The sequence below is a fragment of the Lipotes vexillifer genome, unplaced genomic scaffold, assembly GCF_000442215.2.
Source record: "Lipotes vexillifer unplaced genomic scaffold, Lipotes_vexillifer_v1.1 scaffold1242, whole genome shotgun sequence".
Lineage (NCBI taxonomy): Eukaryota > Metazoa > Chordata > Mammalia > Artiodactyla > Lipotidae > Lipotes > Lipotes vexillifer.
In genome coordinates this window covers 14,341-35,775 of record NW_006793169.1, presented here as the reverse complement: position 1 = coordinate 35,775, position 21,435 = coordinate 14,341, and the positions used below count along the sequence as shown (strand labels likewise).

Below are 21,435 nucleotides of genomic sequence, written 5' to 3'. Positions count from 1 at the left end.
GCGGTCCGCGGGCCTCTCACTGTTGTGGCCTCTCCCGTCGCGGAGCACAGGCTCCGGACGCACGGGCTCAGCGGCTATGGCTCACGGGCCCAGCCGTTCCGCGGCATGTGGGATCCTCCCGGACCGGGGCACGAACCCGCGTCCCCTGCATCGGCAGGCGGACTCTCAACCACTGCGCCACCAGGGAAGCCCCTGATTCTCTTATTTCTTAATTTCCAGAATAATGAATTGGTATCTTACCAATCTCCAGTGGTGACTGATTACTTTCTTTTCTTGGAGTATCTGTATGAACTCATGAAGTTTTATATAGTTGATGTATTTAAATCAGTTGCAGTCAATATTTATTCTTATGCCCACATTGCTCCATCCTAGGCTAATGGGAGCCCCTTCAAGTTGATTTCTGTATCCTTTTTTTTTTTTTTGCGGGTACGCGGGCCTCACTGTTGTGGCCTCTCCCGTTGCGGAGCACAGGCTCCGGAGCTCAGGCTCAGCGGCCATGGCTCACAGGCCCAGGCGCTCTGCGGCATGTGGGATCTTCCCGGGCCGGGGCGCGAACCCGTGTCCCCTGCATCGGCAGGCGGACTCTCAACCACTGTGCCACCAGGGAAGCCCTCTGTATCCTTTTGATAGTACCCTATCAGTCTTTTTTAGAGCTTTTTTGAAATTATAATTACAAATAAGAGATTATGGAGCTATAGTGCATTTGTTTGCATGTACAGAAATAGCTTGAGGATAAGAATTTTGTGGACTGGAGAAATAAAAAAGTCTGTTTAGTGTTAAAAGAGAAATGGCTGATTTCTTGGTAAATGGTGGACTACATATAATAGATGTGTAGCTTAACTAATGCCTCTAATTACTTTAGGTGTTTCTAATTATAAATACATGGGCCAGATTTGTGAACATATATTTTCATGAGTAGCACACGTGTATTTTGGTAAAAAACATTTCTCTTGATTAAATAAAAATGTTTATAATAACTTGGCACATAATAAGTTCTTTTTTTAAATTAGTTGATTTATTTTTGGCTGCATTGGGTCTTTGTTGCTGTGCATGGGCTTTCTCTAATTGCGGAGAGCAGGGGCAACTCTTCGTTGTGGTGCGTGGGCTTCTCATTGCGGTGGCTTCTCTTGTTGTGGAACATGGGCTTTAGATGTGTGGGCTTCAGTAGTTGTGGCTTGCGGGCTCAGTAGTTGTGGCCCATTGTATATTCTTCCCTCCTTTATCAAAGCTCAGGTGACCATATGGGCATGGGTTTATCCTTGGGTTTTCTATCCTGATCCGTTGATCTATATTTCTGTTTTTGTGCCAGTACCATACTGTCTTGATTACTGTAGCTTTGTAGTATAGTCTGAAGTCAGGCAGCCTGATTCCTCCAGCTCTGTTTTACTTTCTCAAGATTGCTTTGGCTATTCAGGGTCTTTTGTGTTTCCATACAAATTGTGAAATTTTTTGTTCTAGTTCTGTGAAAAATGCCATTGGTAGTTTGAGAGGGATTGCATTGAATCTGTAGATTGCTTTGGGTTGTATAGTCATTTTCACAGTGTTGATTCTTCCAATCCAAAAACATGGTATCTCTCTCCATTTCTTTGTATCCTCTTTAATTCCTTTCATCAGTCTTAGTTTTCTGCATACAGGTCTTTTGTCTCCTTAGGTAGGTTTATTCCGAGGTATTTTATTCTTTTTATTGCAGTGGTTAATGGGAGTGTTTCCTTAATTTCTCTTTCAGATTTTTCATTGTTAGTGTATAGGAATGCAAGTGATTTCTGTGCATTAATTTTGTATCCTTCTACTTTACCAAATTCATTGATTAGCTCTAGTAGTTTTTTGGTAGCATCTTTAGGTTTCTCTGTGTATTACAGTATCATGTCATCTGCAAACAGTGAGAGCTTTACTTCTTCTTTTCCAATTTGGATTCCTTTTATTTCTTTTACTTCTCTGATTGTTGTGGCTAAAACTTCCAAAACTATGTTGAATAATGAGCACTGGTACTTTCTTAAATTGCATATCATCGCATGACTTAATCACTTAATTGGCAATTATTCTTACATTTCCTATTCATAAAAATATTTAGTTAATCTTGCTAGAGTAAAAATTAGATGCAAAAATAGTAGTGGTGTAGATGAGAAACATTTTTAGAGTATTTGTTGCTTAAATTGGTCTCAAATATAAAATAGAAAGGAAATTTACATGTTGGGTTAAGATTTATGTTGAATAAAAAAGTCTATTTACAGCTGACATCTTTGTGTAACTTTTGAGGCACGTTTTCTTAACAAAGCACTGGAGATGATGAACTTATAGAGTTTCATGATTATAGCAATTATTTCTAAGGGGTAACTTTTTCTGTTCAAGTCTGATCTCTTTATTTTTTATCTCTTTTCAGAAACTTCATTTCAGTTATATCATTGTTCTCTATTTCAGTCTCTGTGATTTAACCAGGTCCTTTTCAGCCTGTAAATATACCCAAGCCTCTTATATTAAAATATTACCCCTCCTTCCAAAAAACCCCCACACCTTTCTGTTTTATATTCCCCTTCTCCTTCCCAGTCAACTTTCCGAAATATTGATACTTGAATCCATTTACTTTCATTCACATCACTGCGATCTGGAGTCCTCCCTCTGCAGTCTTAAACAAATAGTGACTTTCAGTTCTAATCATTTTGTGACATTTAAACAGTTGAACACTCCTGTCTTGGAACTTCCTCTTTTCCTGGTGAACATGACACAATGTTCATGCTCTCTTTGTTTTCTTGACCCCATGATTGTTCATTCTTAGTCGTTTTTTATGCCCTTCCATCTGCCAACTTATTCTTGAAAGGTTAGTTTTCCTCAGATTCCATCCTTAATTATCTTCTCTTGTTCTGTTGATGCTTACCCATTCTCAGTGATTTTGCCCACACCACAGACTGCTTCTGTAGTGACTATATGCTGATTATTCTTGTATCCACAACTCCAGCTAGATCTCTCTGTGAAGCTCTTTACCCTTATTTCCAAATATTTGTAAGTCTCATAAGAACCTTAAACTCAGCATGTCCAGCTGTACTCATTGCCTTGCCCGAAAGACTGATGTAAACTCCTGCACTTCCTTACCTGGTAAGGGGGGCCATTGCCCAAATAGTCACCTAAGTCAGAAACCAAACTCTCAGTGTTGACAGTTATTCACCCCTCAGATTGCACATTCTACCTTAAATGTTTCTTCCATAAATTACTGGGATGGCTTCCTTACTAGTTTTCTTGCTTTCTTTCTCTACGTTGAGCTGCCATTGAAGTGGGTTCTCTACAGTGTGATCATTTAATAATGTATACCAAGCTGTTTTTATTACTTTTCAAAGTAGTTAAAATGACTTGAAAATGCAGTCAGTTTTAGAATTTATGAAACTCATTTGCAGCTTTTCAGAATATAGAGGCAGGACCACACTGATCTTGAATATGTCCTGAAAAAAAGCTTAACAAAAATAAATGTCTTTTTCTCAGCAGGTTTTTCTTCTAAAAGTTCATTTTGGAAGATTACAAGCTAATGTAAAGATACAGTCAGTTGGTTTCTAGAGAACTTTATTTTTATTGTACTGTGTATCCATCAGTTTGTTATTTTCCATATCTAGTGACGTGTCTCGCGTGCATGTGTGCGTGCGTGCGTGTGCGTGCGCCTGTGTTCTTTAGAGTTGTGTGTTTGATGAAATACCTCCTTATTTAAAATGCTTGGAATCTTTTAGTTTTAAGATAAAACTTTAGACCTTAGAAACAGTTGTAACTAATAAATCAGTATATGTTATATTTAAACTTATAGCTAGTGCTATAAGTTATTTTCTAAGCAATTTAAGCTGACAGGTTTAATAGTTATAAAAGAAGGCCAAGCTTTAAAAATGTAGTTATTTTATAAAATGATTGAAATGTTTTGATTGCAGGTTGGGTTTTTAAAGTAAAATGTAGGCTCTGAAGTGATTTATTAAATCAAAATTGTTTTATTTTTTAGGTGTTCATTGTACCCATGGTTTCAATCGTACTGGTTTCCTCATATGTGCCTTCTTGGTGGAGAAAATGGATTGGAGGTATTTGTTTCTTGTTATAATGGAAGAAGACATATTTAGTAATTGATAAAAATTTTTTATTGATTTTTCAGTTATAGCATTTTATATTGCCAGGTTTTTGGTGAAGTCATGAGTAATATGATTGATTCAAGTGGTTCTCATTTTAGATTTGGTTAATCTTTCGAACACCATTCATTACCTCGTATTTTCTACTAAGTAGCACTTTTTGAGTGCTTATGGATCCCGTATACTATGCATTTTCTTTTCCAGATTTTTTTTCACATCTTATAGAGTTATCAGAGACAAGTTCTCCCAATATTTTGTGTACGTTTTCACCTTGGAGGTTACTATTGTTTTTCTTTTCATTTTTAATAGTACCTTTTAAAAATACCTATTGAGTACTAGGAAAAACTTAAATGCTATTCAGAAAAGGTATTTTGGGGGACAGAGTTATTCTGTTTAAACCAATAAGCATGTCTTTATGAGCAGCTGTTATTTGTAAAGTGTCTTTTTAGGTTCTGAGAGATTAGAGAATGGGATATTACTAACTGAATTTCCTCATTTACTTTGAAGGTCTTTACTTTTGTTTACAAAGCCTTTCACGCAGTAGATCCTTCTCTGAATATAATCAGCTGAAGTACACATGTGATTGTATATTTTCCTGTTCATTCATCCTTGGGGGTTCTCTACTGCATGCACTTCTAGCTCTGCCTTTCTGGCCTTTCAGATGCTCTACACAGTAATGCTACACGATACAGACTCCTGTGTCAGACTCAGCCTATGCTTAGCCTCTCTCTGATGACCTGTACTCTTAATGCCTGGGTGTGTTGAAAGTTCCTGAAGAACCAGCACGCTTTTACTCTCTTTTCATATTGCTATTCACATTTCTTTGATGTTCTCCCTGAGAGTCAGACCTCAAACTTCAAGGGTTTACTTAAATTCCTTACAGGCTGGACCCAGTCTCGTCTATACACTCATTGTGGTTTACCGCTAGAGTTTTGGAAATTCCCACGTACTTATGTTAAAAATCTTTCAGAATGAATTTGTCTCTTAATAGATTGAATGCCTTGAGCGTGGGGACTGTGATTTGTCCATTTTAGAAAACCTCTATTATGCTTTGTGTAATAGCCTTAAATGTAACAAGTGAATTTTGATAAATCTGCATAAATGGAGAGTAGTGAGGAAATTGCATGGTGTTTATTTTCCATAGTATTGAAGCAGCAGTTGCTACTTTTGCTCAAGCCAGACCACCAGGAATTTATAAGGGTGATTATTTGAAAGAACTTTTTCGTCGCTATGGTGATATAGAGGAAGCACCACCCCCACCTCTATTGCCAGATTGGTGTTTTGAGGATGATGAAGAGGAAGATGAGGACGAGGATGGAAAAAAGGAATCAGAACCTGGGTCGAGTGCCTCCTTTGGCAAAAGGAGAAAAGAACGTTTAAAACTGGTAATGTTTAAAAATACTATTATAGTCTTTACCTTTTCTTCTACAGCTTCATTGAGACTTATGCAAATGGAATGTTAACTATGTTTGTTTAGCTAGATTTGTTAGATTATTTCATTCTGGTTATTTCCAAAGACTCTTGATAACCATGGATCTTTGCCTTTTCTACAAGAAAAGTTTCAGTTATATAAATTCATCCTGTTTTTGTTTCTTAGGTAAACCAAAGGACTCTTAGATGTTAGATTGAGAATTTATTGTTTCTTTGCAAACTATTGTGAGATTCCAACTAAATATGGAGTGAAAATTTTTACTGATGCTTTACAAAATTGTCCCATAATTAAAATAACTTTGCATATAAATTCTGCTCCTTTCCATGGGTGGTGTTTTCATATTTTTCTCTAAAGCTGAACTCAGAAGATTCTTATTTCTTCTATAGCCAACTCTTGTTAATCTTCTAGAAATAAAAGGCCTAAGAAAAAACATTAGGCATTACCTTCTTTTCTCGGGAGGACAGGAGAGATGTTGAGAAGAGATTGCTGGTTGTACTTGTACATACACAAGTAGATGGTGTAGGCCAAAGGGTAAAGTCAGGGAAAGTGTGGCGGAAATTAATTGTTCATAAAGGTAATAATTAAGGTGTGTGGGATATCACGGTTGAGCAGTAAATCCCACAACTCATTTATTAGTAGGCATTGATTGACAGGCAAGGAAGAAAATGCCTTGTTTTATGTAAATAATAAAATACAGTTATTTAGGGCTTAAAAAAAGTCTCTTGTTTGAAAAACATTGTTTTAATATGTATTTACACATTTCAAACTTCAAGACGCAGCGGCTACTGAAAGTGTAAGTTGTTTTGAAACATAGAAATAATTTCAAAAATAACTTAGTTTTTTACTCTAACTCATTTTCTGGACTAGTTTTTTACTCTAACTCATTTTCTGGACTTAGGTATCTGAAATTACTGACTCACATACCTAGAAAAATAAGAATCACATTCTAAAGAAAGTCTAATAGCATAATATGACATATAGAAGATTATTACCCTCTTATCACTTCTGTGAGGGAATTCAACTGTATTTTTTAATAATAACATTAATCATGAGCATATGCTTAATGTGTTTTTGAATTATGATCTAGTATTTGAATGTGTAAAAGAGTTTAAAACAAACAGTTACTATTTTTACAAAATAGGGTCAAGTTTGCGGCATTTATTTTTCTTTGGCATCAGAAACTGTCTTAAAAATGAAATTTATTTTATAAACTTAAGCACCATTAAATCCCTATAATTGCAAATGAGCTCCAGCATCATTAAGAGGAAACTAGCTAAGAAGAGCATGTTTCTTTAGGGGAATAAATGACATATAAAATAAAATCCCAAACCTAGTTTCTCCTGGTTTGTTTTGTCAGTTACTAAGAGGAGTGTTTAAAAATTCCCCACTGTGATTGTGGATTTACCTATTTCTCCTTGTAGTTCTGTCAGATCTTGCCTTATATATATATATATATATATATATAATCTCCTTTTTTTTTTTTTTTTTTTTTTTGTATGGCCCGCTTTCAATCTACCTGAGTCCATATATGTCCTAAGTCCTTGATTATTGGCCTCTCCCGTTGCGGAGCACAGGCTCTGGACGCGCAGGCTCAGCGGCCATGGCTCACGGGCCCAGCCGCTCCGTGGCATGTGCAATCTTCCCGGACCGGGGCACGAACCCGTGTCCCTTGCATTGGTAGGCGGACTCTCAACCACTGCGCCACCAGGGAAGCCCCTGCTTTATATATTTTGAGGTGATATTTGGTTTATACAAATATGTATAAAAGATTATTTTATCTTTGCAATGTCTTAACTTTTAGCATTGTAAAATATCTGATATTTATATGGTAGTACAGGTGTTCTTTTGGATAGTGTTTGTATGGAAGACCTTGTATCTATCTTTTTACTTTCAGCCTTTATTAATCCTTTATTTAAGGTATGACTCTTATAATCATCATGTTGCTGGGTTTTGTTTACCTAGTCATCAGTTTTTGCCTTATTGGAATATTTAGTCTATGTACATTTATTTTACTTATATAATTTAAACTTACTATCTCACTATTTGTTTTTTTGTTTGATTTTGTTTATCCCACTTGTGGTATGGTCCTTTTTATTTTCTTTTCTTGCCTTTAAAAATAAATAAATTAATTAATTTTTGGCTGCATTGGGTCTTCGTCATTGGGTCTTCATTGCTGTGCGTAGGCCTCTTATTGTGGTGGCTTCTCTTGTTGCGGAACACGGGCTCTAGGCGCACGAGCTTCAGTAGTTGTGGCTCGCGGGCTCTAGAGCGCAGGCTCAGTAGTTGCGGCTCACAGGCTTAGTTGCTCGGCGGCATGTGGGATCTTCCTGGACCAGGGATTGAACCCATGTCCCCTGCATTGGCAGGCAGATTCTTAACCACTGCACCACCAGGGAAGTACTCTTGCCTTCTTTATGCTTAATTATTTTTATCCTTCTGTCACCCCAACCCATGCTTGTTATACATTCCTTAACTGTATTTTTAGTGGTTACCCAATATTTCAGTATGCATCTTTGACTGTTGAAGTCTGGCAAATGTTAGTACTTTTGCCACTTTTTAGATAATGCAAGAATCCAAGAACTTTTGAGTCCATTCATCTCTTACTGCCCTTTTAGTATTGTGTATTTTAATTCTCTCTATACTTTAAATCCCATAAGACATCATCATCATCATCATCATCATCATCATATGGTTAATATTCATTAGCTATACCCACATATTTATCCTTTCTGGTGCTCTTCCTTTCTTTGTGGATTTTTGTGGTTCCATTTGCATAGTTTTCCTTCTAACTGAAGCACTCTCTTCAGTATTTTCTTTAATGTGGATCTGCTGTGACACATTCTTTCAGCATTTGTGTGAAAATGTCTTTATATACCCCATGATTTTAAGAACAGTTGTTCTTCAAAATCCAGATTCTAGAATTCTGGGTTGGTATGTTGAAGATATTATCCCATAATTCATTTCTGTTGAGAAGTTACTTTTTTGAAGAGAATTTCTTTTTGGTTTTGATTTTCAACAGTTTTACTATGATGTTTCTACCTGTGGTTTTCTTTGTATTTTTCCTGCTTCCTACTTACAGTGATTCTTGAATCTATGATTGGATTTTTTTTTTTTTTTTTTGCGGTATGTGGGCCTCTCACTGTTGTGGCCTCTCCCATTGTGGAGCACAGGCTCCGGACGAGCAGGCTCAGCGGCCATGGCTCACGGCCCCAGCCGCTCCACGGCATGTGGGATCTTCCCAGACCGGAGCACGAACCCGTATCCCCTGCATCGGCAGGCGGACTCTCAACCACTGCGCCACCAGGGAAGCCCTATGATTGGATTTTTAAATCAGTTTTAGACAATTCTTGACCATTATCTCTTCAAATATTGTTTTAGATTCATTCTTTCTCCTTTCTCCTTCTACTCAATAGACCTTTTAAATATTATTATTTTTTAAAATGTCTCATATGTTCTTTTCTATATTCTCCACTTTTTTGTTTCATTTTTTCAGTCTGGTTATTTTTTTTCTGACCTATCTTCCAGTGTATTAATTCTCTCTGTAGCTTTGTCTAAGCTGCTGTTAAATTCATCCACTGAGTACTTAATTTCAGTTATTTTACTTTCACTTCTGGAATTTCATTTTGAGTATTAAAGTAACTTTCAGTTCTCTGCTGGAATTCTGCATCTTGTCATTTAGGTTTTTGAATTTATTAAGGCTATTTTATTTTATTTTGTTTTATTTTTAAATCTTTTGGCCATTTGGCTTGTGGGATCTTAGTTCTCTGACCAGAGATTGAACCTGGGCCATGGCAGTGAAAACGCCAAGTCCTAACCACCGGACTGCCAGGGACTCCCTATTAAGCCTATTTTAAAGCCTATGTCAGATAACTCTAGTATGTGGATACCCTCTGGATCCTTTTTTTTAGTTTTTCTTCTTGTATTCATTTGATTTCTAGTCAACTGTAGGTTTTTTTTTTTTTTAAAATACCTTGGTATTTCTGCTTACTAGACATTATGTATGAAAAATTGTGGAAGTAATTTGAGGTTCTGCATGCTGTTTTCTTCCTTCAGAGAAGATTTACCTTTGCTCCTACACAGGATTAGGAATAGAACATCTTAACTCAGTCAAGAATTGAACTGTTTAGAAGCTAGGCTTTAGTTTTGGGGGGCTGGTCTGTTTTTGATTCACCCCAATTTTGGAGTGTGGTCCCTTGGGAATTCTAACTGAAATCCTGAAGCATTAAGCAGGACCCCTCTCCTTGGTGACCTGGTACTCCAATGTTTGTTTTCCCGTTCTTGTGATAAATGCTGAAAGTTCTGTTCAGTTTTGTAGCCTCTCAGCTACCATTTTGGAAACAGTACCTTTAGAGGAAAATCCTAGAGAAGAAAAGCTATGCCACATATCTGTCTCATCTCTCAGGGCTTCCCTTCCTTCTGAGTTCTTGGCCCTGCAGGTCCTTACTGCCTTTCTAGTTCTCTGATATCTTAAAACAGGTGCTTTTAACATTTTTGTCTGGCATTTCTCATGGCTGCAAAATTTGTCTAAATAAACTAGTCTGCCATTGCCAAAAGCAGAATGCTTACCTTCTTTGTTTTTGGAGAAAGCAGTTAGATTTGATTTCTGACTGACAATGCAATGGTAATTTTCAAGAATATTTGAGCTTATACTTCCAAAGGTAGAGTTATGAAAAAAGAAAATTCTGAAACCTTATGCATTTTGGTAGGCTTCTCCTCTTTTCAAATCATAACTAGTAAATACTAAAATTATTAAATATGTTTTTATTTATAAAAATAATATACTGACATTAAAGAAAATTTGAAAACAAATAATCCTTCAACTTTTACCCTACCACTGGCATTTTTGTTATCTTAAAAGAATTTCTCTGCAATTACTTACCTATCTGTCTCTTTAAAAGTGTGCACAAGTGACATACAGATCAATTTTCTTTGTAAAATAAAAATGTGAACATCTAGCAGTATATAGGGTAAGAAGTGAAGTTTTCTCTTTTCCTAGTACATACAGAACTACCTCATTCTTTTTAGCTAGCACCGAAGAGAATAGTTTATAAAAAGCAAACAGAACATTTCTTTAGAAGACAAGAGAGGATATTAATCCATAAAATAATGGCAAGCTATTATGAAGAAGAACCAGTTAGAGACCTTAGAAATGATAATAATAAAGAAAAATGTCAGTAGGTGGGTTGGAGAGCAGACTGAAGTTAGCTGTGGAGGAAATTATCAAGCTGGAAGATCTAGCTAAGAAATTCTTCCTGGATGTAGCACAAAAAGACAAAGAAATATGAAAAATAGTTTAGAGTTTTATAGTGATCTATATGGATGATTTAATAGTATGAAAAGTCATAGAGGGGACGAATACAGTAAGGATATGAAGTGTCCATCTGAGGATAATTTTTCTGTGGTACAGCAGGGCCAGGTCAGACTAGTGATTTTAAGTAGCTGATGGGAGGTGAGAAAAAGGAGACAGTTGTGTTAGGGGTCCTCAGTACCACCTCTGCTTTTGGAGATTCTCTAGGATTCAGCATATAGTTGTATTCACAGCTAAGATTTAACGCAGCGGTATACTAAGGATATCCTGCTGGATCATAAGTAAAAAAGACAAGTGGAGTTTCGAAGAGTCCACGTGCAGGCTTCCTTATGCTCTCTCCTTCCCATGAGGGGTCGTACAGAGCTCACTCTTACCACCGCAATGGAAATGCATCAGCGCATGTGTAATGTTTCTGTCTCGGGAAGCTCGTTAGAGTCTCAGTGCCCAAGGTTTTTATTCATGGTTGGTCATGTAGGCAGCTTGTGCCTAGCATGTATCAATATTCCAGAATCCCAGAAGGAAAACATTTGTTCAGCGTAAACTGTTGTCTGTACAGATAGTTTAGGCGTGATGAACCAGCCTTATCAGCTGACTGAGAACACTGGGAGTCATGTTCCCAGATGCCGTCCAGGGGCCAACCTTGCAAGCAGTCCTACTATGTTAACTCTTACCTGCACACTGGTACAGACTATTCAGGTAGTTTGGTTATGAGCAAAAAGGGTAACTAAGGGTGATTGCTTGATGCAGACATATTCAGAAAAGGCTTTTTAGTATGGAATAAACTCAAGCATATCTATTACTTGAGGATAAGGAGCTAGTGGAATCAATGAAGTTGAAAATAAATGAAATGATAGAGGAATTAATGATAGAGCAATTTCTGAGGAGATTAAAGGGAATGAAGTTCAAGAGCAGATAGAGAAATAGGTCTTCAGCAAGAGGAGGGAAATCTCATCCTTAGCCCTGAGATTGTGATTTTTCCTCAGTAAATTTCAGATGCCTGTGTGTGGAAGTGGAGATTAATGGTGGGTTGATACAAGGTCGGCTATATTTAGTATGGGTGTGATGGAAGGATCAGAGGGTAAAGAGTACTGGAGGATATCAGGTGAAGGGTAATTGAAGTAATCAGTGATAGGATCTAGGTTGAATAGGAAGTAAGGTCAGGATGGGGGAGCTGTTAGACTGGAAAGGGAGGAGTGAAGGATTGTTAGTCTTGGTGAAATTGAAAAGTGAGCTTAGTGAGAGTAAAAGAGTTAAGCTGTTTAATGAAAGAGGTCAGAGGAGCATATTGGTTTAGAATGTTGTGGGTACCCCATCAATGTAAGTTGAGTTGATGAATCAAAAGGTGGAGCAGTCTGGAATGAGGATGATATGGCCATGGAGCAGGCTGTTCAAGTTAAGCACAGATGAGAGGATCATTAAAAAAGAAATTACAGGGCTTCCCTGGTGGTGCAGTGGTGGCCAGTGCAGGGGACGTGGGTTGGTGCCCCGGTCCGGGAGGATCCCACATGCCGTGGAACGGCTGGGCCCGTGAGCCATGGCCGCTGAGCCTGCGCGTCCGGAGCCTGTGCTCCGCAACGGGAGAGGCCACAACAGAGGGAGGCCTGCGTACCGCAAAAAAAAAAAAAAAAAGAAATTACAGAACTGTGAAGCTTAGGTTGTTTGATGGGTCAGATTGTCTCAATGGATGTTAATGTTACCAATATAATGCCAGAAGTTAGCATGGTGAGAAATATTGATGGTTTTGATGAATGTGCGGAAGTGACTAGAGGTCAATATATGAAGGATAGAGCATTTTATTAATTTAGATTATCTGGTTGCAAGTAACAGAAACTAACTCAAACTAGCTTAAGTAATAAGAGGAATTTACTATACGTAAATGGGTGCAGCTCAAGCGCAGGAATATAGCTGATTCCTTGTTTACCTGGGAGACTTCTGATTCTTTGTTTACGAGGGATATTTAATGTCCTATGTCTAAGCTTATGTGTTATAATTTTCACCACATGCGGAGACTTTCTGAGTCCAAATTCCAGGTTACCAGAAGAGAGAACCTGATAGGTTCAGATAGAGTTAGGGGTTCACTCATGCTCCCATCAACTTTGGCTGGAGTGGCATGTTATCTTTCATGTCATGTAACATGGCTTGTGGGTGGGGAAGGCATCCTATCCACAAAGAGAGCCGTTGTGCAACCAACCACAGTGGATGTTTGCTCTACCTGACATCTAGCTGAGTGATGTAGCTGAATGAGTCTGAATGGAAGAGGAACTTTTGAAAGAGGCCGGGAAAGCAGTGAGGATATAAGAGAATTGTTTACACTACTACCATGGGACTTGGGCAGTGGGAGAATGAGTAGCTTTCACTTAAGAGAAAATTGAGTGGTCTTCTTGGTGCAGGGCTAGCTTCTAGTTAAGACGTGGGGTACAGGGTGTTCATGAAAAAGGTTGAGTTTACAGGGAAGGTTATTGGTAAAACTTAAAAAAAATTCTGTGCTATTAGTACCTTCAGAATAAAGATAATGCTTTCTTTTTTTAATTAGTATATACAAGATGTAATTTTATCAGGATATTGAAGTTATGAGTATCTCAATTACTAAATATGTTAAAAAAACTTATCCACCTGGTTAAGCTTTCCTTTGAAAATTTTCTTTCTTTAGTTATTATATTTAATGGTAGAAATGGTTCTAAAACAGGAATTTCATTGGCTGATAAAGAGAGGTTATGGTGTAATAGGAGAGGAATGGTATTCTTTGATCCTTTGGCTCCTGGAACCTCTCTTTAAGGAAAACAGGTAGATGACATTTTAGGTAACTGTAAAATATGATTCAGAATTAGGGGCAAAAAATAGTCTGCTGGATTGACTTTAGGACTCTTGTAAATTTGACAGGGATGTATGTGGACTAAGTATTGTGTTCTTTTTTTTTTTTTTCCTTCCCAACTAGTTCAGGTTGCCAAATCTTTGCCAGAATGTTGATCATTGTAGCTTGCAGACCCTATTTTTTATTCCCGAATTACATTAACAGCTAGGGTTGTTTCATAGATATTTCTTGAGACTGATGCCAACCCTCTTATGGGTCTCAAAGTAATTGTAAATGAATCAAGACTATTTTTTTAGTCTTTAAAATTTCCAGGGGTGTTCTTTATTATTTGATATATAAGTTCTCCATCTGCTTCACTTCTCTCTGATATTCTAAAAATATACTTCCTGTGAAATGGGTGAAATACAATAAGACATTTTATGTAGTTCCAAGTTAAAGAATTTAGATTAAAAATTCAGTGATGAGTAGTATTTAGTTTTTATGTTGATACATCCAATGACTGCAGCTTAGCTGCTTTGTCTACTGTTATACTCTTATTCTAGTTTACAAAGGTACATATTGTAGGTTTTTATCTCAAAATCCAAACTCTATCAGTGACACAACTTCTCACCCCCTTCCCCAAATGAGACTCATTGGTGAATGGAGAATCATTGGTGAATGGTATAGTATAGACCTGAGTTCAAATTCTGTTTTTACCACTTGAATAAATTACATAAAATCTTTATGCCTCATTTAGTCATTTGTGAAATAAATATAATGCATGTACTTTTCAGAATTGTTATAAGGATTAGAGAAACTGTAAAATGCCAGATACTTTGCCTGGCTCTGAGTAAATGGTAGGTAAGGTATTATTGCTGTTATGATTACTGAGTAGTACCCATGGATGCTTTGACAACATGATATAGACACTGGCCTGTATATGTACACTGAAAATCATATGCTGGATTAAGGAAAACTAGTGTACAATCCCAGGGGAGTTTGTAGAACCTCCTGTAGTTGACCATTTGTTGCATATATTTGCTCAGATTTCTGAAAATAAATGTGTCTTTCAGTCTGGTCTTTGTAAATGGATTTGAACTCTAATGTATTTTTCTTTTCCTTTTATTTTCAGGGTGCTATTTTTTTGGAAGGCATAACTGTTAAAGGTGTAACTCAAGTAACAACTCAACCAAAGTTAGGAGAGGTACAACAGAAGTGTCATCAATTCTGTGGCTGGGAAGGGTAATAAACATTTTCAATGTTAATTAAAGTGTTAAATAAAATTTATTCTAATTCTGCAATACTTAACATTAATGCAAACAGTGTCATAGCCTCTTTGCTCCTTGAAGTTTCTGTGTTTACACAGAGTTCTTAAAAACATGTTAAGCAAGAGTTTATCAGATTTTTCTCAAGATAAACAGTGTAATAACCAGACTTTTGAGTCAAAATTAGATGACTCACATGTCTTCCTAATGGAATAGAAAATTACTGTTGTCACTTTCTGATATTTGTTTTGTGAGGTTGATTCTACTGTTGCTGATTTTTTTATTATTATTTAAAAAAATATATTATTATTATTTTTTGGCTACATTGGGTCTTTGTTGCTGTGCGCAGGCTCTCTCTACTTGCAGCGAGTGGGGGCTCTTTGTTGTGGTATGCGGGCTTCTCATTGCGGTGGCTTCTCTTGTTGCGGAGCACAGGCTTCAGAAGTTGTGGCATGCAGGCTCAGTAGTTGTGGCTTGTGGGCTCTAGAGCGCAGGCTTAGTAGCTGTGGTGCACGGGCTTAGTTGCTCCACGGCATGTGGGATCAGGGCTCGAACCCGTGTCCACTGCGTTGGCAGGCAGATTCTTAACCACCGCGCCACAAGGGAAGTCCCACTGTTGCTGATTAATGTTTTAGTTGCCCTCATCATTTTATTAAGAGAGAAGAGGTGAAACTTGAATGTGCCTCATTTTCCAGTTTTTCTGTCATCAGAAACCTGGGAGAATCAGCTTTAAATATGTTCTGCCCCTTACCATGACTTGAATATATTTATCAGACATTTCATGGGAGAGGACTCAAGAGAGAGTTCACTGCTTGTTGCTCTCAGGTCTTGGTCTCTGGTCATTTCTGTTGATCATTGCTATCTGTGGCAGAAAATTGTAATACAGCTGGAATATGATGAAATAGGATTATTGTTAAAAATTCCTAATATAAAGAACTTTTGGACTGGTATACATGCAGATCAATAAACTAGAAATAGTTTTAACTAAAAAATGTAAATGATGAAGTGCTATCAGTTTTAGTATTCTGTTAAACCCTTGCCAGTGTACTTTAATCTCGACCTGAATTTCTCCTGTTTTGTCACTTCTGGGCATCTTTTGAGGAGAAACTTGCCAACCCTGCAAAGTTATGCCAAGCTGGCAGTGTCATGATGGAGGAATATGGGGTCTAGAGCAATGTAAGATAGTCAAGGCAAGATTTAAACTTCTTCCTGAAGTAAAAGACTTGTAGATATACAAAGACTTGTAAACAGTATGTGCTTTACTGTTTAGATCATGTGTATTAATATTTAAAAATTAGCCCGATAGTCATAGTTTGCAGTGGCAGTTATGATCCTGTTAACTTGAGTTCTAAAATGTCAAGAAAATGATAACGTTTTGGTAGCATTTTTGTGAAAGCTGATATTATTCCAGTTGACATTAATCTCATGATAGGGAAAACATTGTGCTAAATGTGTGACTCAGGTGAGCTTGGTCTAAGACATGTATTGCTTTGTATGGACACCACCCGTAATAGTAATACAGTGTTCTTTTTTAAGATCTGGATTCCCTGGAGCACAGCCTATTTCCATGGACAAGCAAAATATTAAACTTTTGGAGCAGAAGCCATATAAAGTAAGCTGGAAAGCAGATGGTACGCGGTAAGTTAGATTTCTTAAAAAAGTTACACTAATAACCCGAATGCTTGAAGAATATTGCTTTGTTGTTAGAGAAGGTTTGTACTCCTGGGAGTGACTTGAGCAGCAAAATAAGCATGTTTCATATATCATATAGTTTTTGTTTTGCTAGTATTCTTAGCTGTTTACTACAATTTTAACTCTCATTCTGCTTAATTTTTGGTTTCAGAGTTTTGTTAGTTTGACATGAATCTATACCACATTTAAATCTGGAAGTATTTTTTCTTAATAATATTGTGCTTTTTGGTATGTTTGCTGCCTGCCACCTTGTCTTTAATGGTGTTGGACACTTATAAAATTAACAGATGTACTATCAGTTTGTAATCTAAAAATTACCAAGTCTCCTTGATTCACTCTGCATTTTGTTCCTTTGATAGTTTTCTTTTTCTCTTAATCCTTGCTAATACTTTTTGTAATTTTATACACCCTTAAGGTTGTTGTATTCTTACAACAAAGCTTAGCTTCAAATTTCATATTCCTACATTTAAAAATATTTATTAGTATTAAAGCATAAAGTTGCTTCCTCAATAGCATTAAACTTTTTCTTTCTCTTTTGTAATCCATTTTTTATAGCTTTGCTATATTATTTATTCATTCAGCAAATGTTATAATTGAAATAACTATTTTAACAGATTAATATAGAACTCTTATTAACTTTTTCATAATGAAGAAAATGTTTTAGAATAATTAGGAGTGCATGTATATATATGCATGTATGTATATATAGTACATGCATATATGTATATATATACATGCAATGTGTACATATATATATACACACATATATGCACATATATGTACATCTATAGATATTAATATAGAAGTCCTATTAACTTTTTCATAGTGAAGAAAATGTTTTAGAATAATTAGGAGTGTATGTATTATATATACAAACACACACATATAATTAGAATAATGAGGAGTGCATGTATATATATACACACATGCACACACGTGTATGTACACTTTAGTTTTTTTTCCAGATTTATTGAGATATAATTTGACATGACATTATGTAAGTTTAAGGTGTACAACTTGTTGATTTGATGCACTTATATATTGCAAAGTGGTTACTGCTGTAGTGTTAGCTGACATCTCTTTCACTTCTCATAATTACCATTTCTTTTTTGTGGTGAGAACATTTAAGATCTGTTGTTGTAGCAATTTTCAAGTATGTAATACAGTTTTTTTAACTATAATTACCATGTTGTGCATTAGAGCCTCAGAACTTATTTGTCTTATAACTGGCAGTTTGTACCCTTTGACCAGTACCTCCCCATTTTCCCCACCCCTTAAGCCCCTGGTAACCACCATTCTAGTCTCGGTTTCTATGAGCTTTTTAGATTCCACATATAAGTGATATCATACAGTATCTGTCTTTCTGTCTGACTTATTCCACCTGGCATAGTGCCCTCAAATTCTATCTATGTTGTCACAAATGACAGGATTTCCTTCTTTCTCATGGCTGAATAATACTCCATTGTGTATATATATCTATATATACATATATATACATACCACATCTTCGTTATTCACCTGTTTATTCATTTCTTGGTGGATACTTAGGTTATTTTCATATCTTGGCTATTGTGAATAATATTGCAATGAAAATGGGAAAGAAGGTATATCTCTTTAAGACCTGCTTTTCACATTTTTAATTTTTTTTTTTTTTTTTTTTTGGCGGTATGCGGGCCTCTCACTGTTGTGGCCTCTCCCGTTGCGGAGCACAGGCTCCGGACGCACAGGCCCAGCGGCCATGGCTCATGGGCCCAGCTGCTCTGCGGCATGTGGGATCCTCCCGGACCGGGGCACGAACCCGTGACCCCTGCATCGGCAGGCGGACTCTCAACCACTGCGCCACCAGGGAAGCCCCCTGTGTTCCTTTTTTTTTATCATGGAGAAGGGAGACAAACAAGGAGTGATTAAAAGTCAATCAGGGCTTCCCTGGTGGCGCAGTGGTTGAGAGTCCGCCTGCCGATGCAGGGGACACGGGTTCGTGCCCCGGTCCGGGAGGATCCCACATGCCGCGGAGCGGCTGGGCCAGTGAGCCACGGCCGCTGAGCCTGCGCGTCCGGAGCCTCTGCTCCGCAACGGGAGAGGCCACAACAGTGAGAGGCCCGCGTACCGCAAAAAAAAAAAAAAAAAAAAAAGTCAATCAGAAGCGCTGTTTACTGATCTAAAGCTATAGCGGATGATATCTGGTAGTAAACTGGTTTAAAAGAGAAAGTAGCAGAACTCATTTTACTCCTTCTCCAAGCCCAAATCTTACTTGGACCCCGCATTATATAAAACAGACAAAAGTGGGGCTGCTTTGGTTGGTGAACATTTTGGGGCAGCATGTGGGGTTGCACTCTGGGTGGTCTCTAAGGTCACCATGGAACTTTTTTAGGGCAGCAGTTCCCAAACGCCATTGGATGTTTGGGTTATGTTATCATCATGATTGTATTACCATCATATTAAGCTTGCATTAAAAAAAAATTTAGAGATCCAAATTCAGTAGACCTTAGTAGGCTTTGAGAATTTGTGATTTTGAAAGCAACCCTAGCTGATTCTGATTTCCAGCCAGGTTCGGGAGCCATGGCCCTTAGTGCCGGTTGAACACAGTTTAAAAATCAGTGGCTAAACCAGAGAAGTGTCTAGCCAGCCACTGAGTTAAGGATATAGCTGAGAATTTGTCCATTAATTGATTAAAGGAGATTCATGTAAAATGTTTATTATTATGGCATTCAATAAACGTTAGTTATTGGTGTCATAGTTTAAGAATCCTTGGAAAATCATTTTTACATGGTAACCAACATTTGGTTTCTCAGAATACATTCAGAATTCTCTTAGGGTGTGAGTTAGTTATTGTACAAGAAGAAAAGTAGGTATAGGACAAAAACAATCTAATATTTTAAAATCAAACTTTTGAGATAGATGTCAGCTAGTCACATCTTTAGGATTTACTAAAGGATGGAAAGTTCCTTTAAATATTAGTTTCTTTAATTAAGCTACTTATCAATGTGAGAGTTACTACTTTTAATAGAGGTACTGTCTCTGAAATGGTACTTAAGGATAAAAATCAACTGAATTCATTACCAAATCTGGCTAGAGAACTCTTAGAGCTAAATGGATATAGGTAAAACCTCTGTTGCAAACATTGGTGCAATCCCTGATTAGAATTTGGGGTTGCCCATATTCTAGGGGTAGCAAGCATCTGGAACTTCGAAACATTAAAAAAAAAATCCTTTTTTTGTTAATATTTCTAAATACATATATTTTAAAAGAGAGCTAGGCTACAGGACCCAAATATATGAGAAGAATAATATTTATTCATACAGTCAGCAAATATTTATTGAACATCTGCCATATGCCAGAGGTTTTGCTGGACTTAGCAGGTAATTAGAACTAACCTGTTTAATATGATTATTTTTATTTTTTAATCTTAAGATGAGCATTTTCTGTTTTTAGAACATACTTTAAAAGATAAGCTGGGATGAAGTGAGAGAGCGTCATGGACTTATATACACTGCCAAATGTAAAATAGATAGCTAGTGGGAAGCAGCCGCAGAGCACAGGGAGATCAGCTCGGTGCTCTGTGACCACCTAGAGGGGTGGGGTAGGGAGGGTGGGAGGGAGATGCAAGAGGGAGGGGATATGGGGATATATGTTTACGTAGAGCTGATTCACTTTGTTATAAAGCAGAAACAAACACACCGTTGTCAAGCAATTATACTCCAATAAAGATGTTAAAAAAAAAAGATATTACTTAATTGCTGCCAAGATAAAATTGTTTGCTCTCTTTTATTGAGGCATTGGACTGTTTCCAGTTTTTTCTTTTATAAATAACTCCTTATACTCATCTTGGTATAGCTTATGATGAAAATAATATTACTTGGATAAAGAGTATGGAAACTTCTAAACTCCTTGATACCTGTTGCCAAAAGTTGTACGTTACACCCCCAAACACTATTGCTTGAAAGAGCCCATTTCACTGCATTCTTGGCAGTTTGCGGTAGTTTCATTTAGTATAAATAATAATGTGGCCAGGTTGACAGTTGGGAAATGAAATTTGTTATTGATTTAATTAGCGTTTTGGGAAACATCAGTCGGTTACACAAGTTTCTTTTGTATTTTGGCTATGGTAGCAATTATATTTTAACAGATAACACGTATTGAGCACTTAGGTATACTAGACATCGGTCTGAGTATTTTACACAGAATATCTCATGTACTGTGCACAACTCTGTGAGGTGTAGGTACTATTATTATCCTCCTTTTATGAATTAGGAAAATGAGGCATGTAAAGGCAAATGAGTTTTCCAAGCCTGCACAGTTATGTTAGTTACAGGACTGGGATTTGAATGTGGGTGGTCTGGCTCCAGAGCCTAGGATCTTTACCATGGTCTTGCTTTATACATGTATTTTTTTCCTGTGTTGCCAGATATTGTCTTCATTATTCTTTATCACTATTTCTTTGGTTATTTTTACTGTTTTATTTTTATAGGTGAATTTTTATCTTAAAATATGCTTATTCTGGTGATGTCTTCCTTATATAGGGAGAGGAAAAGTTCTCCCCGTGAGAACTTTTATCCCACACTTTGGGATGATCAGTGTTAAGAGTTGGGGGTTTGGTTCTCTGGACTCTATTCCTCCATCTTCCTGCCTGCTGCCGCCTTCCCTCACTGCCTGATCCTCCATATAAATGGATATGATATATGCTGTTCTGTTATAAACTGTAGAAGACTTTATCAGGTTTCCTTCAAATCGCTTTGTGATGGTAATTGGAATTGCATTGCACCTTTCACTTAATGGGAAAATCAGTATCTTTGCAGAAATAATATTTATTGCTTTAGTAGATAACTATGAAGCTACTATAGGAGTTAGAAGGTCTC

The 21,435-nt window shown here is 37.1% G+C and overlaps 1 protein-coding gene across 1 annotated transcript in view; it reads left to right on the top strand.

Annotated features, from left to right (window-relative positions):
- RNGTT (RNA guanylyltransferase and 5'-phosphatase) overlaps positions 1-16,525 on the top strand; it is a gene marked incomplete at its 3' end in the record, with an annotated part of 34,240 nt that extends 17,715 nt beyond the window's left edge. Inside the window, exons 5-8 of the mRNA XM_007466263.1 lie at positions 3,971-4,046; positions 5,236-5,476; positions 14,755-14,864; positions 16,424-16,525. Of these exons, the coding sequence (XP_007466325.1) occupies positions 3,971-4,046; positions 5,236-5,476; positions 14,755-14,864; positions 16,424-16,525 (529 nt within the window). The remainder of the gene's footprint in view (positions 1-3,970; positions 4,047-5,235; positions 5,477-14,754; positions 14,865-16,423) is intronic.
- Between the last annotated feature and the right edge of the window lie 4,910 nt (positions 16,526-21,435).